The sequence below is a fragment of the Epinephelus fuscoguttatus genome, linkage group LG3 (genome assembly GCF_011397635.1).
Source record: "Epinephelus fuscoguttatus linkage group LG3, E.fuscoguttatus.final_Chr_v1".
NCBI classification, from domain to species: domain Eukaryota; kingdom Metazoa; phylum Chordata; class Actinopteri; order Perciformes; family Serranidae; genus Epinephelus; species Epinephelus fuscoguttatus.
In genome coordinates, this window is record NC_064754.1 from 613,040 (window position 1) to 640,025 (window position 26,986).

At 42.5% G+C, this 26,986-nt stretch overlaps 1 protein-coding gene across 2 annotated transcripts in view; it reads right to left on the reverse strand.

Annotated features, from left to right (window-relative positions):
- Positions 1 to 6,638: 6,638 nt before the first annotated feature.
- The window catches only part of LOC125885754 (echinoderm microtubule-associated protein-like 6), a 52,983-nt gene continuing 32,635 nt past the window's right edge, over positions 6,639 to 26,986 (reverse strand). The window contains exons 31-43 of one of the 2 annotated variants that reach the window (XM_049571513.1): positions 25,912 to 26,010; positions 23,928 to 23,948; positions 18,656 to 18,829; positions 16,555 to 16,763; positions 16,313 to 16,470; positions 13,551 to 13,665; positions 11,745 to 11,933; positions 11,493 to 11,665; positions 11,229 to 11,391; positions 10,392 to 10,495; positions 7,811 to 7,964; positions 7,611 to 7,711; positions 6,639 to 6,892 (exon numbers count right to left, since the gene is read on the reverse strand). In XM_049571513.1, coding sequence (XP_049427470.1) covers positions 6,868 to 6,892; positions 7,611 to 7,711; positions 7,811 to 7,964; positions 10,392 to 10,495; positions 11,229 to 11,391; positions 11,493 to 11,665; positions 11,745 to 11,933; positions 13,551 to 13,665; positions 16,313 to 16,470; positions 16,555 to 16,763; positions 18,656 to 18,829; positions 23,928 to 23,948; positions 25,912 to 26,010 — 1,685 coding nt within the window. In that variant the 3' untranslated portion in view covers positions 6,639 to 6,867. The remainder of the gene's footprint in view (positions 6,893 to 7,610; positions 7,712 to 7,810; positions 7,965 to 10,391; positions 10,496 to 11,228; positions 11,392 to 11,492; positions 11,666 to 11,744; positions 11,934 to 13,550; positions 13,666 to 16,312; positions 16,471 to 16,554; positions 16,764 to 18,655; positions 18,830 to 23,927; positions 23,949 to 25,911; positions 26,011 to 26,986) is intronic. The other variant, XM_049571515.1, reaches the window with a different exon arrangement.

A 26,986-nucleotide genomic window follows, 5' to 3' on the forward strand; every position in this document is an offset into this window, starting at 1 on the left:
ACGCTTTGTTTTCATTCAGACGCCGCACTTTTTCCTCTCCACAGGAAGAGACTGAGCTTTTTCCTTTTTTTACCACAGTGAGGATGAAACACATTATTACAACGCACCATCTTTAGTCAGTTGTACGTGTGCACGTCATCAAATAATGTGTCACACGAACTTCCCTCTGGACGCTCACACACAGAGGATCGGACCAAATGTCTCCCCTTCTGTCCCTGAGATATGATATTAAAACATGATGATGACACAGTCAAGATGACCTTTGACCTTTTCAACATACACCAGTTCTGAGTGGACGTCACAGCAGTTTCATGCGTGTTCTGGTGGCAGAGAAACATACCTGGAATAACAATGTCTTGTTGTGTGGTTGGATGTCAGAACAGGAGCACAGGATGAGACTCGTTCAGAGGACGCCGAAGCAGAAGATAAAGTTTAATTCTCTTGTGGCTGCTGGACGCTCAGCAGAGGAGTGTGTGTTTGAGTTACATCAAAGATAATTCATCATCATAGGAACTGTACAAACTCACATCTGTCAGACATGGACTTGTCTTATTGTCCCTGGCTCAAACTCGCGGAGACGTCCACACAGAACATCATTTAATGTGGAAGCAACATCAGACGACTTTGTAGCTAGCTAGCTAACGCTGCCTGTTCATGACCTCCTGGATCAGAACAGAATATAGAAACTCTGAGCGCTGCTCATTTTAGAAAGGACGCCACAAGAAAACATGTTCTTTGTTTAGATTATTAAACAGATGATGGATCATCGTTTGTTTCTGTCAGTGTTCAGCTACATGTAGCACGCTAGCTACGTTAGCTACATCGCTAGTGTTAGCAAGACTTTTATTTTCCTTGCCTGGATGCAGATGAGCTGATCTAAACACACATTATAGTCTCTACGTTAACACAAACTGAGAGCAGGTTGTCTCGTGGTGTCCTTAATAAAGTGAGCAGTGGTGACAGCTAATATACTTTGTTATGATCCAGGTGTTAATCTGGCGCTAGCACATTGATGGGGTCAGCCCTATGTTGCCACAGTGCTAGGACATTTTCAAAATTAGGTCTTGTTCCTACATTTCCCTTCAATTTAAGCCCTACCTTCCCACAAGAGTTTTTAAAAGCACATTATAGTAAATGAATGAATGAGTAATTTTATTTCGATCAGCAGCAGAAATCATCACGATCATTACAAGAAAAAATAAAATAGGCTGATTGAAAAGGGTTTCGGCTGAAGCAGAGCTTATAGATACCGAACCCTTATTTTCATTTCCTTAAGTCAGACAAACAAAACCAGATAAGTACAAATACGCATACGGTATATACATGTAATACAATCACATGCTATTTACATATACATACCTACATACACATGCATATATACCTGAATACATACATTATGTATGTACATATTTATGTTCGTGGGTACATGTGCGTATGTATGTATATATAACATAAATATGTACATACAGAATGTACCTGTGTAACTTATGTGTCTACACACAAATATAAAACAAAACAGAAAAAAAGACATCTTATAATATTCTATATTTTTCAAATGTTATTTTTAAATTTGGTTTTTAAATGGACAACACTTTTACTCTCTTTAATATCCACTGGCAAACTATTCCACAGTTTCACCCCATACACTGATACGCACATACTTTTCAATGTGGTACGAAAACTTGGTTGTTTTCAGTTTCTTCTCCCTCTTAGGTTGTACCCTCCATCCATCCATCCATCCATCCATCCATCTTCTAACCGCTTCATCCTCTTGAGGGTCGCGGGGGGCTGGAGCCTATCCCAGCTGACACTGGGTGAGAGGCAGGGTTCACCCTGGACAGGTCGCCAGACTATCACAGGGCTGACACATAGAGACAGACAACCATTCACACTCACATTCACACCTACGGACAATTTAGAGTCACCAGTTGACACGTAGATCATGAACTTGTGGATATAAAAACGACTCATTGCAATCATTTAAGAAATATAAACTACAGTGCTTTTTACATTTTATTTGGCGCTCACACCGACACCACTACTGACCCTTTTTGCCACCAGTTCAGCTCCACCCACAAAATACATCATCACTGTTTCCAAACACAAAAAGGATTTATAAAATGTTACGCTTCATGATTTTATCCCGTTAGACATTTGTGTGAAGTTTTGTCATAATTAGTGTATGAATTCTGAAGTTATGGACAAAAACATGTTTAGCGAGATCACACTGACCTTTGACCGCTAAAGTGTAATGATGTTTAACGTTTGTGCCAAAGTTGGAAAAAAAAAAAAAAAAAAAAAAAATTCCCTCAAGGTGTTCTTGTGATATTGTGACATGGCGTTCATGAGAATGTGACATATGTTTGTACATACAAACCTGAAAACATTCTGTCTCCGCCCGCGGCTGTGGCCATAGTAATAAATGTAAACATGTTGCATGTGATAATTAATGGACGGGAGTCTCACCGCCAACACGTTTCAGTTTTATTGTAAAATAAGTCATTGTACACACACACACACACACACACACACACACAGATAGATCCTTTCAGTTTATGTAAATGTTTTTATTTCATGACAAAGTTTGACGAACAGAGAAAAAAAAAATCCAACAATTTTTTCTTTCTTTCTTTTTTATGGAGCCAAAATCTGCAGAATACATCACCTTTCTTTAGTTTCACTGTAACAGCAGCAGCAGCATGTCGCAGGTCTGGTCTCTGCGTTTCATATTAATTTTTATTACAGAAAATCAAACAGGAAAAAAAACATAATTTAATGAATGAAAACAATTTAATTTTAAAGGAAAAGTGCAGCATATTGGGAAATCTTCTCGTTAGTCTTCAGAGTCAGACGACCAGATGCATTTCAGAGCATACAGGACATGACATAGGACATAGTTCAAACACTGGACGCAAGGGGGAACTGTTAGCCTAGCTCTTAGCTTAAACACTGGAGGCAGGGAAACTGTTAGCCTAGCTCTTAGCTTAAACACTGGAGGCAGGGAAACTGTTAGCCTAGCTCTTAGCTCAATCATTGGACACAGGGGGGAACTGTTAGCCTAGCTCTTAGCTTAAACACTGGAGGCAGGGAAACTGTTAGCCTAGCTCTTAGCTCAATCATTGGACACAGGGGGGAACTGTTAGCCTAGCTCTTAGCTCAATCATTGGACACAGGGGGGAACTGTTAGCCTAGCTCTTAGCTTAAACACTGGAGGCAGGGAAACTGTTAGCCTAGCTCTTAGCTCAATCATTGGACACAGGGGGGAACTGTTAGCCTAGCTCTTAGCTCAATCATTGGACACAGGGGGGAACTGTTAGCCTAGCTCTTAGCTTAAACACTGGAGGCAGGGAAACTGTTAGCCTAGCTCTTAGCTCAATCATTGGACACAGGGGGGAACTGTTAGCCTAGCTCTTAGCTTAAACACTGGAGGCAGGGAAACTGTTAGCCTAGCTCTTAGCTCAATCATTGGACACAGGGGGGAACTGTTAGCCTAGCTCTTAGCTCAGTCGCTGGAAGGAGGGGGGAATTGTTAGCTTAGCTCTTAGCTCAAACACTGGACGCAAGGGGGAACTGTTAGCCTAGCTCTTAGCTCAATTATTGGACACAGGGGGGAACTGTTAGCCTAGCTCTTAGCTCAAACACTGGACACAGGGGGGAACTGTTAGCCTAGCTCTTAGCTCAATCATTGGACACAGGGGGGAACTGTTAGCCTAGCTCTTAGCTCAAACACTGGACACAGGGGGGAACTGTTAGCCTAGCTCTTAGCTCAGTCATTGGACACAGGGGGGAACTGTTAGCCTAGCTCTTAGCTCAAACACTGGATGCAAGGGGGAACTGTTAGCCTAGCTCTTAGCTCAATCATTGGACACGGGGGAACTGTTAGCCTAGCTCTTAGCTCAAACACTGGACACAGGGGGGAACTGCTAGCCTAGCTCTTAGCTCAAACACTGGACACGGGGAACTGTTAGCCTAGCTCTTAGCTCAAACACTGGACACAGGGGGGAACTGTTAGCCTAGCTCTTAGCTCAAACATTGGACACAGGGGGGAACTGTTAGCCTAGCTCTTAGCTCAAACACTGGACACAGGGGGGAACTGTTAGCCTAGCTCCATCTGAGGAAATTTATTTTGTATGAAGAGAGATGAAACTGATATTCATTTGATGCGCCTGACACTGGAGAAGATTTACAATAATACTGGTTTAATATTCCCCTCATTTGCCTGTTAGCTAGCAAGCTAAAGTTTCAGCTAGCATATATGCTCCCCAGCTAACAAATGTTAGCTCATTAGCTATGAAAGTCTTTGATTTGGAGGTTGGTAAACAACTTAAAATAATTTTGAACAGAATACAATCAACAAATAATGGGTGCTTTACAATACAAACATTGCTTAGCTAACGTTAGCCTAAGTCATTAACTGGTGATAATATCACACTTGCTAAGCCTGGCAGGTTTTTGTGATGATTGTGGTTAAAACTTATTTGTTTCCCTTCTTCCAGTCACTTGTGTAAAGCTAAGCTAACCACATCCTGTGGTCTATACTGGACACACAGAGATTAAACTGGTGTCCCTCTGAAACATGCGTCTCTGGAGAGGACAGAACAAAAAGATTTCACTACATGTTTCTTTAGGCTGTAAACAGGTGGAGGAGGCCTCAGCGGCCATCTTGTAATAAATGTGAACTGAACTGAGCTCCATTCACTATCTAAAGAACGCTCACAGTTACAGCTAACATCTTTCATTTTACAAAATCAACCTGCTGCTGTACACAAAACCAGAAGCACCAGTATCATACCAGTATAATATCAGCATCATTTCAGTTACATCACTGGGGGAAAATATCTGTTCCAAAGTTTCATTTTACCATTTTCTTTAATGTTACAAAATTACTGATGTTCACGATTCAGTCTCTTTAAAATCTACAATAACACAAAATGTTCTGGTGTACAAAAATAACAGACTCTGCACGTTTTTTTTTAAATGTGTCCAATCAGTTACCAATTAGCGAAGTGAAGCATCAGTATTGTTGCTTTGGTTACCTTCTGTTTGATTTAAAACTGTGGTTAAACTGTTGACCTGAACTGTGTTTGAGATGTTAAAATGTTTGTAACGTATACTCATGTACAACAATGAATAAGTAAAATAACATGGGACCCAACATTGAACCCTGTGGAACTCCACAAGTAATCGGCTGACAAGTGATCGGCTGGGAGCTCTCCAGTAGGTTCTTTTGAGAACCATCAATCTCTGTAATGACCTATGTCATTACAGATGAATGAGTGAATTTTATTTTTCTTGACATAAGACTTTTCCACCCAAAATTGGTGCAAAAAAATCACCAGAATGCAGGAAATAAAGTGTTTCATGCTCAAAGTTTCTTGGTGGAGGGTCCCCACACGTTCCTGCTTAGTACGTATCCCCACCAGTGCTGAAATTAAACCTTTGCCTTCGGATGGCGTGACCAAGAAACAACATGACTTATTCATACAATTGTTACAGGTCTGCAACTGTCGGGATGTTGAGACGTGATGTCAGTTCTGCAGAACGTGACTGACTGATGCCTTCACTGGCGGTGTGAAAGTTTAGAAAAATGGACCTTGTTGCATCACTCTTTGCAGCGTGATATTTTCCTTCTTTGTCAAAACACTGATGACCAAAACAACAGTTAAAAAATGTTGACGTGCAAAATAATCACACGCAAAATAAAATATGAATAAAATAAATAAAAACGCCGCAGTGAGTAGAGGCCTACAGTCCGGGAAAAAAAAACAAACCTACTTCTGCGCCGCAGAAAATAATTTAGTTCTCTTGTTTCTGTCGTCTTTCATCATGTTTATCTTTTGACGCCAACATGCTGGATTTTACATTTAGCACCTTCTAACTACACTAAACACATGTCGACACAGATACGAGAACACGAGTGGTATTATTGAGTTGTTGCACAGGTTCCTTAGAGAACAGAGGATCATTTTGGTTGTTTTTTCCCTTTAAATCCTCGTTGATGTTCAAAAGCAGCATTCAGTTTCTTCAAGTTTTATTTAAACAACAGGGAGACAACAGACAGCGCTATCTGGTGGACAGAAAGAGGTCGTCCACACTCTGTCTTCCTCTGCTCAGTAAAGTCTATCAAATATTTATTTTCTACCTTAAATATGATTCAGTTTCACTTTATTGTATGTTGAGGTAGAACATATATTTTTTTTTTATTTCCAGTTTAAATATCTGGGATCAAAGATCCATCTTTCCTTTGTTTGTTTTCTACTTCATTTAAGTAAAACATAACTGCATCATCATCATCATCACCTTGAGACAGCACGAGATACAAAACAAAACAACGACAGCATTCATCATCCATATCTGTAAAAAGCCCTAAATGATGATTTTGATAGCACCACCAGTATAAATAAAGTTGTATCAAATGTTTGGTCAGAGTTTGTGATAAAGGCACGTACTGACAAACAGAAACAGCTACATCTAACAGCTACACGTTGTCTGAAGGAGGTCAAACTGCACTCCTCTTCCTGTGTTTGGATCTTTTTACACAAAAGTAACTACACAAACATTTGAAATCTAAAAAACACCGGCTGCTTGTCATGTCCACATCAAATCATCTGAATATACAAGAAGAACTACGTCACAAGAAAATACAGTACAGTCAGCTTCACGTGACGTGTCTGGTCACGGCTCACACGCAGTTTGACTTGAGACTTCCTGTCCTGTGTGGTTTCAGGTAAAGGGGCTGAAGCGTCAACAGAGCTGAGTGCAGCATCACAGGAGAAGGAGAAGAAGAGGAGGAGGAGGAGGAGGAGGAGGAGGAGGAAGAGGAGAAGGAGAAGAGGAGGAGGAGGAGGAGGAGGAGGAGGAGGACTGTCACTGACATTTCCACACAAACAAACTGGAGGGAAAAAACACAGAAAGAAATGTTGTGAATATTGATGATAAACAGTTGGACCCAATTCATCAGACATAATTTAATAAACACTCATTTTTATTCTTCTTATAGTTTTTGTTTTTGCATCAACAAATATTTTAACTAGAATTACTGCTTCACCGCCGTACGGCTCTGTGAACACGGACATTTCACACAGAAGATCTATACAATCAGCACAGTTTCAAGATTAGAGTCACCAATTCAGTATCTGACCAAATGTCTCCCCTTCTGTTCCTGAGATATGACGTTAAAACATGATGATGTCACAGTCAAGCTGACCTTTGACCTTTTGACCTTCATTATTTCATCCTGTTAGACATTTGGGTCAAGTTTGGTCAGAATTAGTGACTGAATTCGTCAGTTATGGACAGAAACATATTTCGTGAGGTCACACTGACCTTTGACCTCCAACCACCAAACTCTGATCAGTTCATCTCAAAGTGGACGTTCGTGCCAAATTTGATGAAATATCCTGAAGGTGTTTGAGAGATAGGACGTACACAAGAATGGGACAGACGTCTGACCTGAAAGCATAACGCCTCCAGCTGTGGAGGTTTTATAAAAAGATTCGCTCTGTGTCTGAGGATGCGCAGTAAATAAATAAAATAAATATTGTTATTTCTCTGCATCATCAGAGGCTTCAGGTGTTTTCTCTGAATGATCTGGTCTGACTTCTTCTCACCTGCAGTCACTGCCACCGGCGCTGATGACGAACTTGTCGTCACAGGAGAATCGAATGTTTGTCACGTGAGCAGAGTGACCGAAGTAGCGCTTGTGTTTTGCCTGTGAGAAGATCAGAAGGAGGAACAGAGAGGTGATGGAGTGACCCCACTGTCTGTTCAAGAAAAACATCTGACGACGTGTCGTACGAAGTTGACTTACAAATTTTTCGGAGCAGGGGAAATCAAAGAGCTTGATGAGGCCAAAGTCGTCTCCGGTCACCAGGTTGAGACCAGCGTGGGAAACACAAGCACAGTTAACGTCCGCCTTCTCTGCGTTACGAGGCCAAACTCCGAGAACCTCGTCACCCAGGATGCTGAGAACACCAAACAAATCAGCATCACGGTCAGTATAGAGTTTAAACAGCCCTATGTTTTTATGGACCTCTAACACGTTCCCTTTAGCTTTAAAATGTGTTCCCAAAACACTTCAGTGTATTCTAAAACATCTGCAATACAGGTAGTTCCCAAAGTTCCACTGTTTGTGTTTACATGATGGATCTAAAGTATGATTGTAAGCCCCATATCCATTATATTTCACTGGATCGGCATGTGGTTCCCCACAGTACTTCAGTTAGTTCCCTAGACTCTACATTTTGTTTCACATTTCTTCACAATATGTTCCCTAAACTCTGTAGTATATGCTCTTGGTTCTATGTGTAGTTCCCTCGGCTCTTCAGTATGATTCATAGCCTCATAGTCTGTTCCACAACATATTCTGCAGGATCTACATGTTCCTTAGGTTCAACAGTTAGTTCCCTAAGCTCTAAACATGTTATTTTGCCTTCACAGTATCTTCACTGGGCTGTATAGAATGTTGCCTAATCCCCACTTCACTTTGCTCTACAGTCAGTTCCCTAAGATCTTTACTTAGTTCCCTAGGATCTACAGCATGTTTCTCGCCACTACAGTAGGTTTCTCAGGATCTACGCTTCGTTCCCTAGACTCCTCGGTATGTTTCCTAACCTCTACAGTATGGTCCATTGGCTTAACAATATGTTCCCTAGGTTTTACATTTAGTTCCTTAGGCTCTACAGTATGCCCCCTAGGCTACAAAGATAGTTCCCTTCTACAGCTACTTCCCTAGACTATAAAGTTAGTTCCCTAGGTTCTACAGTTAGTTCCCAAGGTTGTAAAGTTAGTTACCCTCTACAGTTAGTTTCCTAGGCTCTGAGGTTACTTCTGTAGGCTATGAAATTAGTTCCCATAGTTCTGCAGTTACTTCTCTTGGCTATAAAGTTAGTTTCCTAGATTCTAGAGTTAGTTCCCTAGGTTCTTAAGTCAGTTTCCTAGGCCATAAAGTGAGTTCACCTCTACAGCTAGTTCCCTTGTAAAGTTAATAACCTATGCTGTAAATTTCCTATGCTATGAAATTAGTTCCCATGGTTCTGCAGTTAGTTCCCTTGGCTATAAAGTTAGTTTTCTATGTTCTAGAGTTAGTTCCCTTGGGTCTTAAGTCAGTTTCCTAGGCCATAAAGTGAGTTCCCCTCTACAGCTAGTTCCCTCAGGTTCTATACTTGGTTCCCTAAGCTCTAGTGCTCTTGGCTAACCAACAAATTAGTTTTGTTGGTTATAAAGTTAGTTACTTATGCTCTAAATTTAATTTCCTATGTTGTACAATTTGTTCCCTAGGCTATAAAGTTAATTCCTCTTGACAACTAGTACTCTAGGTTTTTAAGTTAGTCTCCTAGACTTTCATTGTACTTCCTTAGGCTCTACAGTGTGTTCCCTAGGTTATAGAGGTAGTTCCCCTCTACGGCTAGTTCCCTAGGCCCTGAATTTAGGTCCCTTGGTCTTACAGTTAGTTCCCAAGGTTTTAAAGTTAGTGCCTTTGGGTTCTAAAGTTAGCTCCCCTCTACAGTTAGTTTCCTGGGTTCCAAAGTTAGTTCCCATGGCTATAAAGTTAGTTTTCTAGGTTCTGAGGTCAGTTTCCAAGGCTATGACCTGAGTTCCCCTCTACAGCTAGTTCCCTTGGCTTCAAGGTCAGTTCCCCAGATTCTACACTTGGCTCTCTAGACTCTAGTGCACTTGGCTATAAAATTAGTTCGCTCGGTTGTAAAGTTAGTTCCCTTGGCTCTGAAGTCAGTTCCCTAGGTTATGAAATAGATCCTTTGGTTCTGCAGTTAGTTTCCTTGGCCATACAGTTAGTTCCCTAGGGTGCACAGTTGGTTCCCCAGGTTCTAAAATTAGATCACCATTATGTTTCAACAGTAGTTTCTTGGATCTACAGTATGTTTCCTAGGAGTATGTTTCTTGCTCCTACAAGATAATCCACGGGAAATATATCCCAGGATCCACACTTAGTTCCCCAAGCCCTTGCATGTGTCCTCTAAGCTCTCCAGTCAGTTCCCTAGCCTCTGTGGTATGTTCCCTATAGAAGCCTGATAGTAAGTTCTACAGTCATAACAAATCTCTATGGTAGGTTCCCTGAGGCTTTGGGTATGGAGAGCGTCTTGATTACAACTTACACGGTTCCCTGAATAAAATAAAACATTATCCAGGGTTCTGCTTCAGTTATCAGAGCGGCAGAGCTGAGACTGTGTGTGTTTGTATCAAAGTGTATTTTAACTAATACGTTCACTGAGTCCTGCTGTTTTCCCGTAGAACCACAGTTGAACCTCTGAGCTCTACGGTATGTTTCCTAGACCTGACAGTACATTTCTGAGAGCACTCAACATGTTCCCTGACACATCATACAGGACATTACACCATCTGAACCATTATCGTCTCACAGCCAGCCTCACCTGGTCCAGGTAGCCCAGGTGATCCTCTCAAATGCAGACTGCTCTGTGACAATCTTCCCCAAGGGAACTTCATGCACCTGCCGAGTGTAGGTGCTGGTGGACACCTGGGTGGAACAGAACAACAATTCAACGATGTATGACGCTCCCATGAAAGATTTTCACTGTGCTCAACAGTAGAAAAACATCAGTAAATAGATCTTTTATTTTATTTATTTATTTTTTGTCTTAGCTCTTAAGAAACTACCGTTACATTATTTGGCGCTACGGACGCTTCATATCCAGGTCAATTCACACACTTGTGAGTAAAGCATTTAAGAGCAGAGGAGAGGGCGCCGTCCGATCTCTTCATAAACTAAAGTCATATTATTTTGCACGACGCTTCATATAACATAACAATATGCTATTTATCGTGTTATGACATCATGTCATGTCTGTCTCTACATGGTCACGCGTTAACAATTCTGCTCTGCTCTGTGTATGCATACACATTCACACATGCACACACACACACGCACACACACACACACACACACACACACACGCACACAATACGCCAATAGATACACAGAAACATCCCAGCAGGCTGTGCTTTGCAAACATACAAAAAAGTTTCGCGCGTGTGACATCTTTTTTTTTTTAATGCATGTTTCACCTCCGCTGCGACAACTCCATCCTAGGGGAAACACTGCATCTACCATAATACAACAATCTGTTAGTAAAAAGGTCAGAGGTCACAGCGCCAACACCACTGATGGTAATCAAATCTCCATTCGTTGGCAGACCAAACTGAACTGGTGCACCTGTGTCATAATTCTGAGGGTTTTCAGTCTTTTCAACCTGGATATGTTTGCTGTCAGCAGAGAAGTCGATCTGGATGACGGAGCCCGGGATGTCCTTACAGTAGCCAATCCTGTTGAGGGACGGTCCCAGAGAAAGGTCGTAGAAATCCACAGCACTTTCAACTGAACCCACTGCCAAGAATCGGTTGTCTGGACTGAACCTGAACCACAAGAAAACCCCAAAAATGTGTCGCTGATTGAGGTGCAACACAGAAGTGTTAAAGAACGATGTCCTGGTATCTATTAAAGATCGATGCCGTACCGTATGTCCTGGATGGCGACACTGCGGTCTCTCCTCTTGCCCCAGACAGTGAGGGAGTTGACTAGCAGGACGATGAACTCTCCATTCTCCATACCGATGGAAACCATCTCTCCATTGGGACTGTAGGAGGTGCACTTGGCAGGATGACCCAAACTCACCTTGTTCAGAAGTTTCTAACACAGAAAACAAGATAAGAGAACATCTGAGTAGAACCACAACAAAGCTTCAGTCTCCACCCATCAGATCTGGTACCTTATCAGCCAGGTCCCATATTCGGATGGTCCCGTCATCGCTGGCGGAGATGAAGACGTCTTTGAAAGGGTGAGTTGCTAAACCCCAGATTCCTCCCTGAGTGTGTCCGTTGATCATGGTGTTGGAGGCGGCGTTCTTTTCTCCCACCTCTATGATCTCTCCATCTTTGGTTCCCACCAGGATTTTACCCTGAGACAAAAGACATCTGTCAGTAAGTTGAGGGTTCCAGTGACAAGAATCAAGATCCTCCTACCTTCAACTCCAGAGTTTATTTTTGAAAGAAAACTCATAATTTTATTGTTCAGTTCACCTAAAATTTGCTGGAACTACTTTATACAGATGTTTCATTTAGCCCAGTCTCTTCCATCTGAGTGCTGCGCCAACACTTTATACACATTTCAAGAGACTGTGTGAATACAGTGTTATTCTCAGTGCCATCCATCAGCTACTGATCTACAAGTATTCTGACAAAGGTGTGACTCTACAAACTGCTTGATATAACTGGATCCACGTTATCGTGACGTGCTAGTTTAACTCCATTTTACCTGGAGCGTGCACTTTCATGGTCCTTGTGCATGTGACTTAGCAAATTGCAATGATACTTACGAATAACGACTAACAGCCATTTTTGCATTCATGCTTCATTTAGGGCCTGTGTCCACGTACCCTCTTATTTAGCTTGTTCCCAATGAGAAGAAAGTGTGTGCGGGTGTCTACAGAAAAAAAAAAAAATGCTGCACTCAGCTCAAAGCGCTTCAACGTCACTGCCCCTCCATTAGCTGTTGGGATGACGCGTGCAGATGTTTGTTCTGTCAGCTCTGTTAAATTTGGGCTCTTATGTCCATTTTGCAGGTGTTGGTGTTGTTTCTTGTGGTTGGTGTTGGACGGTGGTGGCATGTGGCTGCGAGTCACTCACCAGGATGAGGACAACAACCCACCATCTGTAAACTCTCCTTTTACTAATTTCTAGCTAGCTGCTAGCCAATCGATGTTTATATATACATCGAAGAAAGATGGAGAAGATGGATACCAGCTGGACGAACATCCTGCCATCGTACAGGGGTTGGAAATAAGCTGGACAACCTCCATCAAGCTCAAACAGGATATCAGGAACTGTGACATCCTGTGATTCACTGTCCGACCAGGGGACTCTGTTTCTCTTAGCTGATCTGATGGAGCAGAGGATTCTGGGAGAGAAGGAGAGGAGGTGTGGCTTTAATCAGGACCGGTGTGATGGTGTGAATGTGAGCTGCTGTCCTGCTCCTGCTGTGGATCACTGCTGTACGCCGTTCAGAGGCGGCTGCAGAGGGACTCCACTCCTGTTCAGGAGGAGCGACCATGTGGACGTTTTGTTGAGGTTAGGTTAGGGTTAGATGTGTGGACAGTAACCATGGAAACCAGAACCATCCTGAAACACTGACGAATATAAAGCAGCAGCCAACGATGGAGGAAGACGATAAAACGACTGACTGACAGTGACCAAGTTAAAGGAGCTGGTGGATCACAGTTCACTGGAGTTGTACCTTGTTTGATTCCATGTGACGAATAAATGACTGATTGTCAGTCTCGAGTTGTATGAAATTATCGCAACAAAGACAGGAAAGCAGATCAGTCAGACGCTGAATGCTGCTGGTAAGTGTTCTGCTTTTATCGTTGCGTTACGTGTTATAAGCTTGTCATTAAAAAAAGTGCTGGGAGCAGGTTTTTTATGAAGTGCTCTGCAGCTCCCAGCCACCACTTTTCTGCCAAAGACAAACGTTCTGTGGACACAGGCCCTCAGGTTTTATACTCTGATCTGTCTCGTACCTTTCCTCTGCAGACGGATCGGACGTTCTCCACCGGCTGGCCGGTCTCCAGCTGAAACGCTCTACAGCGCTTCATCTCCTGATCCCAAAGTTTCACAGCGCCGCCTTCTTTAGTCCTGTCAAATACACCACCACCACCATCATGCTTTTATTTTCACGTACAGGGATCATTTGTTGATTTTCAACCAGCTCTGTGTCAAAGTGTGATAGTGGATAGTCTGTATAAATGAACTGTGGTAAACTTTTCGCCATCTAACCACATCTTCCTTGTTGCTCGGCTACAGATTGTCCTTCCTCTTTTGTCAAGTAGGGTTGCAGCAATATACTGGTTTTAAGATATAATGTGACAGAAAAGTTGACTGTTATCAAATTGTGTACATATGCTTATCTACGATATTGAAAACAACAACAACAACTGGATGTTGAATCTCAACTTTAAGTTATTTTCAAAGGCTGTTAAAATAATGCATTAATTCTAATTAATAAATCCCAGAAAAAATAACGCATTAAAAAAATGAACGCTGATTAATGTCATCCCATGGTGTCCTTTGACCCGGCGCATCATTGAGGGTCACAGTGTCTTTGGGTGTTTCTCAGAGTCAAGGAAGGATCCTCAAACGGCTGAATTTGAAGGACATCATCGACCCGCCCAAGGACTGTTCCAATGTCAAGGATCCTTCTGAGTTTCACGAAGGACTGAGTCCTTCTTTCAGAGACATTCAAAGGATCCATGTGTGGGTCCTCCACGGGTATAAAATACCCATCATGCTTTGCACAGTACACGATTTGCTGAAGTAAGGGAGGGGCCTCTTCAATGAAATCTCGGCAGGATTTAGATTAATATGTCATTTATTTGGATGAATGTCTCCACCTGAGTTTATCAGACAAAACCTCATTTACACTTTCCAATGTGTCCACTGCCACATGATGAGGTTTATTAAATAACATGATTTAGATAAAACATAAAAGTTTGAAATGAATCATTCAGAGCAGAGATGGAGCGCTGAGTGCTAAGTTTCAGAGCAGCGCAGCTCATCAGATCAGATCTGTTCATGTTATTGTAGCGCAATGTGCGGTGACACAGAAAATATGGATCACTGTGAAATGACAGAGTGATTCTGTGTGTGTTCATACTAGGCATGTGCCGGTATGAGATTCTGACGGTATGATAACCATGAGCAAAAATAACATTGTAACAGGTATTACCACGGTAACAATAATAATAATAATAATCATCATCATCATAATAAAACGGGCGTCGTCCTATTTTCACACTCTAGACTTTCAGGCCAATAATTGTTTGACCGTTCATGAGTGACAGCACGTACCAGGCATCTCCTGTCAGTGCAACGCATCATTGCTCCAGTTGTTTAAATGTGTAATATAGACCCGTTAAAAGTAATAGAGCCGTTTCTTAACTTCACGATGGTGACTCTGCCCAGCAGCTTGTTGAGCTCCTTGTTGTTGCGGATGGCCAGCTGCAGGTGACGGGAGATGATACGAGGCTTCTTCTTGTCGCGGGCAGCGTTTCCAGCCAGCTCCAGCACCGCCGCCAGGTAGACGGGGGCGCCGGCACCGACACGCTCCGCATAGTTTCCTTTGTGCAGCAGCCTGTGAACACAGCCGACTGGGAACTGGAGCCCGGCACGAGAGAAGTGGGTGTTTGCCTTGGCTCTGGCTTTTCCTCCGGTCTGTCCACGGCCACTCATTTTTCTGATTCTCTCTAAAGTCGGGACAAAGTGGGTTCTTCTGATTGCCAAAATCACACCACAGACTTTGTCCTTTTCGCCAGTGGAAAAAGTTCAGCTTTGCCTCCTTCAGCCATGTTTGCAGTTTGCACGTGAGTGGATTTACACTGATTACGGACGTTCTGACTGACTGAGGCTGCCGGAGGACGGGTCCTTCCAAGGTAGGATCCTTGACTTTGAGAAACACCCAGTGTCACATGATGGAGGCAGACGAGACGCCGCTGCTCGGTTTTCAGTTTCAGAAACAGTAATAAAACATTTGTTTAACCAACAATAACTCTCTTGTTTTCATTCCTGTGAGGATCATTCTGACTGGGAATAATATAAATTCTGTGAAACCGCAATATTTTTGGAGATGTCTATCGTACCGTGAAAATCTCACACCGCTGCAACCCTGTTCTCAGGACGTTTGTTGTATTGTTTTCGTATGGGCTACAGGCATTACATCACCCTCCAGCGGGGGAGTTTATTGGTGCGGTGCATTCTGGTAGTTGCAGGCAGCAAGTCTAATGCCACATGCCTTTTTTCTGAAGTACTTCTTCAAGTCCTGTTCCAGGAAAATGTCTGTGTTTCACTTCCTGCTACAATTCTCTCTGATCATCTTGAACCAAACAAAGCAGTCAAGAACCCGTTTGTCTGGTCTTCACCTGGAACTAGACCTTTGCTGACCCTACCAGAGGCTCAGTAAATACAAGATCTTATGTCATGTTATACTGACCTACAGGTGCCAGAACAATAAGCAGCAGGTTGTCAAACTCTGTCCAACACCTTCTGTCTACCCGTTGTCTTTAATCCACTGTTCATTCAAAGCTAATGTTAGCCACAGCTAGTCTTTGATTCCATCACTGGCTGCCTTCAGCGTGTGACTGGCCTCCAACTCGTCATTTAACAGTTAACGAGAGACGAGTTGAGATGCTGAACGTTTGTGTGAAGATGAAGGAACCACAGATTTTTGAATTTTCACCACTTTTCAAACTCTCGCTGAGACAAAGCATTTTGATTTCTGGTCACTCACGGCCGTTCCTTCCCCCCGGTGACGATGAGTCCATCCCTCAGGGTGGTGTACATGGTAAAGACCGGACCACTGTGCGCCTTCGCCACCACTCGCACCAGGAAGTGCTCCCTCCATACGTACACGTCTCCGTTAATAGCACCAGTGAACGTCAGGTTGTTCTGGAGGAGACAAACACTGACTTACTACAGATTTATGTGTCTGATGTTTTTAAAAAGTTTCAAAGACCACAGTTTGTGTCTTACAGCACCAAACGCGACAGACAACATGGTCTGCATACGGCCGTCCTCCACCGAGCCGATCACTCCTTTCTTGTAGACGAGCGAACCTCCGACCAGAGTCCAGAACTTGATGTGTTTGATTCCCACCGACACAAACTGGGTGTCAGAGTCTGGTCTGAACTCCACCACAAAGATCCGCTCAGCGTGGCCTCCTTTACAGGTCACCTTGGTGCCTGGCAGAGAGGTCACAGGGGATCACAGTAAACTCAGTTTGCTTCAGTCTGACTGTATACACACATGCATCAAGGTTCTTTAAGAAAAGTTAAGTAGTTTTGGTCCCGTACACTGTGTCCGTGTCCTAACTGGATGCGAGCGCCAGACTATCGCGCCACATCAGGTTATATCAGACGCTCTGGGTAACCACTGAACAGACGAGTGAGTATGTGCTTCCTTATTGTTCAGACTCACAACAAGACTACTGCAGGTAACTTACAGATATCATTGTTGTAGCTTCCAGACTGCATCACACCACCATCTCCACTTTGTAAAACAAGCCAGCTCAAACATCCCACACAGTTCTTACCAGAAATGTTCAGCTTCCCGTCGATCTCCCTCCGGCCAGACACAAACTTATTTATATTTCTGTCGTGAAAGAGGAGGTATCCTGCATCCTCCTCATTTAAACCTCATTAAACAGCTGTTGCTCATCCACTGCAGCGCTTCCAGTGCAAGCCACAGAATAATATTAAACGGGGCATCCGATAAAAGTTTAGCTCAAAACAACACGCCACATCACGCTGCGTCATGTCACTCACAGGCAGTTAGGACATTCAAATAGAAAACAATGCGATCGAACTGATTTAGTCGCTGACGCTCGCTCGCGTCACATCCAGTTAGGACACGGAGAGAGGGCCAAAAAAACTTTCAAATGACTTTTGGACTTTAATGTTTGAACAAGGAGCAACTTTCTATACTGATGTGTTTATTAGCCACAAACAACCTGTGACAGTTGAGACTCTAGCTTCAGCGAGCTACATGTGAGCCACAGAGGTGTGGACTCGAGTCATATGACTTGGATTCAAGTCCTACTCAAGTCACAAAGTCGATGACTTTAGACTTAACAAAATCAAAAATAACCTGCAGCTCGACTTGGACTTTAACACCTATGACTTTTAACTTGACAGTGCTTGATACCTTCCTCCAGGCCCAAAGATTGATCAAAAACTGACATAAAAAATCATTTCATTTCCTGACCCAACTTCTGTTAACACTTTTCATTCTCAGCAAGCTGACGCTGAAGTAACACGAAAATCCAAACCATCAAGAACTGACTGAACGTTCCTGAGCGCCATTTGGAAAAAATGATACCAAAGATATTTTGTTTGTGTACAAAAACTAAGGGTGGTCACAAAAAACAAATTACAGGATGTATAACACGGGTCAAGAATTACAGACACACAAAAACTTCTAACAAACTTGATTTAACAAATATTTACACCTTTTAAAAGATTGATTTTTGCAAATTTAGTAACTTATGACTCTGTTGCTAAAATGGCATCATATATGGTGAAGAGCGCCTTATGACTTGTTTAGGGCTCAAACCTCAAAGTTTAAGACTTGGGACTTGACTTGGAATGAGTCAGTTTTGGGACATGTCTTGGGAGCTGAGTTCAAAGACTTTAGACTTACTTGTGACTTGCTAAACTTTGTCACAACTCTGCCATGCAGTCACCCTACGTCTAAAATCCACTTGGAATTTAAAACTACAGGTTCTCTGACGGGACACGTCATCACATTCGTTTTTGTTCCTGTGTCTTTATTGGCTCTGAATTCATTTAATCATATGTGTTAATAAAAATCTGTTTTTAAACCTTCAGTTTTTTATGACCATTCTTGCCCTGATTGTTGTCATCCTCATCTCCCTCGGATACTCCAATCAGAAGAGTTATGAAGACCCCAGGAAGAATAGCTACTGCTATGCAAAAGCTAATGGGGATCTTAATAAAACAAACAAACACTCCTCACCTGTTCTTCACCAGAGTACCTTGTTCAAGGCAGAACTCTGTTGCCCCTTGTCCATCAACGCGAGAGTCATTTTCTTAAGAACATGAAATAAACATTGTACCTTCCTGCCACCTCCACACAGTGATGATGTGTTCAGGTTCAACTCCCACAGACAGCAGCAGCTTCCCTGTGGCGCTGAAGTTGACGTAGCCGACACCTTTAGCGTGGGAACAGCGGAGGATAGACAACGTCTGCTTGGTCATGGCATCCCACACATGGATGGATGGAGCAAGGCCTGGTAGAGGAGGTCAAATGTCAGAACCAAAGAACTGAGGAACCACAGAACCAAGGCATCAAATAACCCAGGAACCTACAGATCCAATGAACTGTGGACCTGAGGGACTAAGGCAGTGAGGTAGCCCTGGAACAATAGGACTTAGGAACCTTAGAACCATAATATCAACAAGCTAAGGACCTGGGGTTTCTTACAACTGTAGAACCAGGGACCTGAGGTACTATGGTAGCCCAGAAATCAAAGAACCAAAGGACCAAAGGACCAAAGGACTACAGTACTGACCAACCAAGACCTCTGGCATCCTAGAAACTGTGGAACAGAGGGTGTATGTCATCACAGCAAAGAAACTGAGAAACCAGAGATCCAAGAAACCTAAGAACCACAGTAACCAAGGATCCCAGGAACTACGGTGCCAAGGAACCAAGGCATCTCCTTAAATGTTCAGCATCTTAGAACCTTGGTCCTCCGGTTGTGTCCTTGATACTGTGGAAACAAAGATTCAAAGAACAAGGAACCAAAAGCCGTAGTCAGACCAAAGATTCTGAACGAGACAAATTTAAAGTTAAAACTACTCGCAATGCACCGTTCTGCAATGTTCTGACAGCCTGCCAGTTTACACCAGTGAGACCAGACGATACGATTAATCATATCCACGCCAACGACTCTCTGTTGGCCAACCTCTGTTCTATCTTCTGTCTTTTCAGACTTATTTTGTGGCTGAATATAATTTGTAGCTTCTTAAAATCTGAATGAGGATAGTGATAGTGAGATACTGGCTACAGTGATGAAACAAAACCAGCATCAGATGGACTGTATTCATAATCAATACGCCACAATAATATAAATAACCAGCGCCAATTCATCAGTCAGTGAGAATGTGTGTGTGGGCGGGGCATAAGCACATACAGCCAGCAGCAGCAGCAGCGACCCACCGTCTGACACCGGCACACCGTGAGGACGGAGACTGACAGCCGTGTCATCAGTTGCAGGGATGTAAATGAGATGGACTCGGGGTCAGACGGGACCGATGGCTGTTGTCAGAAAATGCTGCATTACATTGCCAGCTGACAAGTTGTGAATCACTAGGCCTGTTGACTTTGCTACAAGCTGATTGGCTGTTGAAACAGATGATGTGCTTTACGTTCTAAAACCCGCTGCCGGAGATTTGACCAGCTGAGCCACAGGTGACACCATCAGACGACTTGAATCCAGCTGGGACAGACCAGTTCACACCGCTGCTACTGTTCTCTGCAACCTTCTAAAGCTGCTTCTGCTTGCATCTGTTTCTATAAAATACAACATCCCACAACATTTCTATACTGATGACACACAGCTGTATTTCTTATTAAATCCATGTAAAGTTAGTCTTCAGTCTCATTTATGCTGTCTCATGGGCGTTAAATGCTGGATAGCTGAAACATCCTGATTCAACCAATTGTCTCTGGCCTCAAAATGTCTGTATACAAGCGACAAACTTGCAAATCATGCTCGATTTTGCTTTAAAGTCTCTGTTGGGATATCAGCTCTTAAAGAACTGATTTTAAGATTCTTTTATTTGTTTTGAAAGAACTGCATGGACCGGCAACAGCTCCAATCTCTGATCTCCTTAATCCCTATTCGACATCATCTGATTTATCTGATCAGCTTCTCCTTAAAATGTGATTGAACCTTTTGATTGCAGCTCCCAGGACGGTTTATCCCTGGCTCGTCTTGTCATCTATCAACACTTTTTTGAAAACTGCTTTTGAGTCCCCTAAATCAATATAACTTAATTCTATATTTACTTTAAAACTTAAATTAATAGACCCGGGCTATTATTAGCTAAAATCCCTGAACTCAACAGGCCTGTATTTGAGACAGGCCTTTAATTCCTTTCACACAAAACTGTTGCTCAGCAAAGATCAGAAAATACAATAAATTATTTCTTCAAACCAGTATGAATATTACTGGATAAAAACAAGTCTTCAGATAACATATCAAGTGTGAATAACTCATTTGATCTAGCTCCGACAGACAGAGCATCAGACAGAGAGAGTTATGGTAGTCGAGGATTATGACACTGACGCACCGACATAACGCCACTCTGTCCTGTTAAAACAATCCTCACAACTTGGATTCATTTTAATGAAAAACCCTTTTGGTTCTTTTGATGTGAGGACCCTTACAGACTGAAGGAAGATGAAGAATTTACAGCGTAATCCTGGAACAGACATATAATCTGAGGAAGCCAACAACCTGATTTTATACATCCAAACAACTTCTACAAAAAAGGAACTGCTAGGCAACCAGACCAGGCCTCTATTTGTCTAAATGTGTAGCCACACCTGGCTTATAAAATAGATGGGACGTTTAATTGAAGTTTTATGATATTTTCTCTGTAAAGAATTTGGTGAAAATGTTTAGTTTATAAATTATGCATTGTTAGGATTCGTCCTGTCCACGAACATCTACGGTAAATTAAAAAAAAAATCTGTCCAGTAGACGTCCTGCTCTATCTGTCGGACAGAGCTTCATGTGATCATGGCTGTAGAGGGTTAATAAAACAACATCACTGCATTCTGGCAAGCTCTTTAAAAACAGTCATGTGAGACGTTCACACCCTGAAATCCTCTGCAGCAATACAACTGATCCAGGTGGCGCTTCCACAGGAACTCAAGTACAAAAGCAGTCTCTGAATCACAGTCTTACCACAAACAGTACACACACCACACACAGGAACAACACAGGCTAGCTCAGCTAGTTTAACATGCTGATAAGAGGCGCTAAGCAAGGCTTTGTTCTTTGTCCAACTTGCTTTAGTTTCTCTCTGGCCATGCTCACAGTAACATGGAGACATTTGAAAACACTGTTTACAAAAGCTTTTCCATCCACACTAATGTTTTCAGATAGTTCTCTACATTCTGTGTCCACACTGTAGCACGGAAACAGCAGAAAAAACATTGAGGGCCCTATTTAGATGGTCTAAAACGCGAAGCGTGCGGCACATGGGCGTGTCCCAGTCACTTGCTAGTTAGACAGCGCGTTTTCAGACTGTGCGCCATGGCGGAGAGTCTAAAAGGGTCGGACTTACTCTGTGAATTAGTCATGGGTGTGTTTTGGGCGTATCATTCAATAAGCCAATCAGAGTGTCACCTCTCATTCCCTTTAAAAGAGGCGCGATTGGAGCGCACGGCGGAGAGCTAGTTAGATGGCGGACCTACCAACTGGAAAGAGTGAGTGTTTTACAGCTGAGGAGACGAATCTCCTCATGAGGGAGGTGCAGGCCCGTCAGAATCAGATCTATGGGGACAGCAGACAAGCACCCAAGCTCCCCGAGGTAAAGCAGGCGTGGGATCACTAATACAAGAAAGATCTTACTAAATATCTGTGGAATATTATTCAAACCTGTTTTCATCATGTAACAGAGCACAGCTGTCAGGACTGCCGCGGAGCTCCCCAAGGTGCTGATCCTACAGCTAGGACCTATTCAGCGTTTTCTCCCCCACCCACATTTGTTAATTGTTTTCACATGTTTCCTAGAGCTGTGTTCTGCCTCTTATTTGCATGTGTGTCCTCTCTACACTCAGATAACAATAACAATATAATATCCATATGTAATACATAATAATATAATATAATGTTGCCTAGTATAAAAAATAAAGGCAATGTGTGGGCTTTGGCTTTCAATCAAAAAAATGATTGATTGGTCAGAATATTTCACAATTTCATTTGTCATCATTACAAATTATGATGATCATTATTACTGTGATTAGATCATTCTGATTAATGACTGACCATTAAGACGTGTTTCTGACAAATATTTTAATGTGCACAATAATAACCTTTCACACTGTAATCATATTTTTATTTATCTTTTGCATATGTGTGGCTGCTCCGTCTGTGTCTGAGCAGAGTGCACGCGCGTTGTGCACCCGCCTAGAGACGCATATTACTAACTTGTTTAACAGTGAAATACTGCGCCGTTGACTTTAGACCAGGTTTTTGTTGGTCACTGGCGCATTTGCTTTTTACGTCATCTAACTAGCAACACGCCATGACTGCGCCTGACCACTCCTCATTTTTAGACCAACACACCTGGAGAAGCGCAAGTTCATTTGCTAGTTAGACGACGAGGGCGCAGGACGTGAAAATGACAACTGCGCCTGCATCTAAATAGCAACGACACTTGCGACATGGATTATGCGCCGTCCGCCGTCTGCTTTAGACCATCTAAATAGGGCCCTGAATCTCTTCTTCATCTTCCTCCAAAGGATGCTTTTTTGACAAAATATTCTTAACTACAGGTCCAAGTGGAAGTTTGTTCCAGAGCTTTCAACTTCATCTCCGACATTTCCACGATTACTGATCAAACGCTTTCATATGAAGAGTGTGGGACATATTTTACACCTGCAAAAAGCTAGTAAGAGGACACTGAGCCAAGATGTTCTTTTTGTAAGACAAAACGATTCATCAGCACCACCATCTGGGAATAAGCAAATCCTCCACAAACACTCCATCAATATGTTGTGATGGTTAAAACCAAAGGTCATGTCAAAGAAAGAAAGAAAACTGTTTTCACAAAAACAACCATCACAAAACAAACTGCTGTAAAACTATGAATAAAAAATCCTGAGATTCACACGGATTCTTGAAATATTCTATGAATTCTACTCACACACACGAGATGATAAATAATAATAAATAAATAATTTCCCCTCGGGGATCAATAAAGTATTTCTGATGATGCTGATGCTCATGAGCGCCGCTGATTTGGCCAGATGAAGAAGAGAGTTGACACAGACAGCAAATCGACGTTAAACTGTCATTTTTTTTTTGGTTCAGCGTGAATGGACTGCTGATTAGAAGCTGTGTTTTCATCTGTACCCACATGAGTGTAGACATGGTCTCTGACAGGTTGGGGGCGGAGCTACAGACAGAGAAAGCAGACCTGAACAGGATCCTGACTGCTGATACTCACCAGACACTTCAGCCTCTACGCACCGACGACAGCCAACGACACCAACACGTTAAACACTGAGTTCTCAGCATGAATGTGAACAGAATCATGTGTGTGGATGATCAGTGATGAGTGACGGCAGAAAGGTGAGCAGAGACTTACCTGGCAGGTCAGTGATGTCACCTGGTGATGAGGTGAGGCGGTGACAATGAGGAAGCAGTGGAAAAGAAAAGAAGTGCAATGGGCAAAAAGCAGACGGGTCATGCATGAGAACAACACGCAGATCAATACAGCAACTGTGTCTCTGTGTCGATACATAAAGTCTGAGGTCTGTTTGTTTCTCTGCTGAGACTGAAGTAATGTTTCAGCCTCAAGTAACAGCAGAGAAACTGAAACAGGAGCAGGAGAGAAAACATCCAATATACAGCAGATAATAAAGACCTGACTCTCTGCAGGTGAGGTCATCACAGGTGATCAATCCGATCATCTTTTCCTCAGAGAGTAACATCTACTGCGTTTGTGTTAGCACGTTAGCTGTCTGAGCGCCGATATGAGATGATAACGCTGAAGAAAATATGGCTGTGGACAGATTACTAAACGAAGGACCCCTGAACACGAGTAAGACAGGCCCCCGACCCCTCGTACATAAAGGGCTGAGGACAGAAAGAGACGCAAAAACACTAAAAATGATGCGGCTTTTATTCATTTCATGTCTCTTTGTTGCTGTTTTAAGTCTCTTTGTTGCTGTTTTAAGTCTCTTTGTTAGCCTGTGCCCAGTTAAATAATCCATGGCAGCAAAGTGACGCCAGCCACATCATCATGAGGAATTATATAAACTCACATTTATTAAACATGAATTTGTCTCATTTTACATGGTTAATACTTATGGAGACGTCCACATAGAATATAATTTAATATGGACATGACAACTTTTCTACTTGTTAGCATGCTAGCTAGCTAACGCTGTGAGCCGATGACCTCCTGGATCAGAACAGAATACAGTAACTGTCAGCACTGATCATTTTACAGAGGACACCACAAGAAAACATGTTCTTAGTTTATGTTACATGACATGACTTTAGATCGGTTCCTGTCTGCACCCAGGCTCCATCCTGGGAAAATAAAGGCTCGCTAACATTAGCACGCTAGCTACATTAGCTAAAGCTGATCACTGACAGCCAGAAACAAAAGTCTATGATCCATCATCTGTTTGATCATCTAAACTAAGAACATGTTTTCTTGTGGTGTCCTCTGTAAAATGATCAGTGCTGACAGTTACTGTATTCTCTTCTGATCCAGGAGGTCATCAGCTTACAGCGTTAGCTAGCTAGCATGCTAACAAGTAGAAAAGTTGTCTGTCTTGTTCAGTTGATGTCAATGTGACACACACTCCTCTACTGAGCGTCCAGCAGTCATTACAGACTGAATATCCAGATTATAATAAACTGGAGACAAAACTTTATTTCTACTTTACGTAGATCAGGCATGTCCAAAGTCCGGCCAGGGGACCAATTCAAAACAGAATGTTGGTTAATGAAGCACGCTCACTTTGTATTTTTTCTGTTCCCCTCACAATGGTCGAACTAGTTTTTAGACATGTACCAAACAGGAACTACGCAGGTGGAACTGATGCGTTTTCATAAACAGACAGTAAACAGTAAACAAACAAACGGTTATCTGACAGCAGACATTTCCTGCCGCAGACGTAGCTCGACGGCGAGTGCGGCTGCTTTAGGAGCAAGGACGGTTAAATAGTGTTTCAGTCAAAGATGGAACAGTTGCATTTGTCTCATTTGTAAGTGATTTGTGTTGGTATTAGCAACCCATATGATGTGAGAAGCAGACGTATTTAATACGGCCCCCCATCAAAAAGATCATAGGTCATAAATCCATCAATATAAAAACGACCCACAGACATCAGTTGAGAAATATAAACGTTTTAGTGATTTTATAAAGAAAGACTGCAGCTCCTGTTTACGCTGATTGTTTACAGGCCAGTGTTGCTCTCTTCAATATGGCCACCATGTTGACGCATCACTGCAGGGGCCTGACACAGTCAATGTGGCGTCTGTCTGTCTCTGAGTTGAAGAAGCGAGTGGGAGCAGTTTGATTTCACCTCAGACACGTCAGCTGAGTGGACACTCACCGATTTGTCCCGTAGCGATGATGTTTTGGTATTTTGGGTGTTGGTTGACGGTCAGACAGAGGATGTCGTCAGTGTGTTCCAGGTAGAAACTCTGGGTTCCTGTCAGGACAGTAGGCAGGAAGTGGATATCATCATCAACAACAACCTTTAGGCAAGGCAAGTTTATTTGTCGAGCACATTTCAGCAACCAGGCAATTCAAAGTGCTTTACATAAAACATACATCAAGTAAAAGCAATAAAGGCAACATAAAAAGACATTAAATACTCAAAAACTCAAAAAGAGTTTAGTTAGAAATCAAAAAGCTAAAACAGAATAAGTTGCAGCACAGTGTGAGATAATAATCAGTTCAATCAGAAGCCTCAAGTTTGATTTAGTAATAGGCAGCGGCAAACATAAAAGTCTTCAGCTCTGATTTAAAAGAACTGAGAGTTGCAGCAGACCTGCAGTTTTCTGGGAGTTTGTTCCAGATATGTGGAGCATAAAAACTAAATGCTGCTTCTCCATGTTTGGTTTTGACTCTGGGGACAGAGAGCAGACCTGTCCCAGACGACCTGAGAGGTCTGGATGGTTCATAACCTTGCAGCAGATCAGAAATATATTTTGGCCCTAAACCTTCAGTGCTTTATAAACCAACAACAGTATTTTAAAGTCAATTCTTTGACAGACAGGAAGCCAGTGTAAAGACCTGAGAACTGGAGTGATATGATTCACTTTCTTGGTGTTAGTGAGGACTCGAGCAGCAGCGCTCTGAATCAACTGCAGCTGATTTTTTAGGGAGACATGTGAAGACACCGTTACAGTAGTCAAGTCTACTAAAGATAAATGCATGGACAAGTTTTTCCAAATCCTGCTGAGACATCAGTCCTTTAACCCTTCTTCAGGTGATAGTTGGCTGATTTTGTGACTATCTTAATGTGGCTGTTGAAATTCAGGTCTGAGTCCATGACTACACCAAGATTTCTGGCTTGGTTTGTGCTTTTTAACACATTACAGATTGAAGCTGAGCGCTGACTTTTAATCGTTCTTCTTCTTTGGCTCCAAAAACAATTACTTCAGTTTTATCTTTGTTCAGTT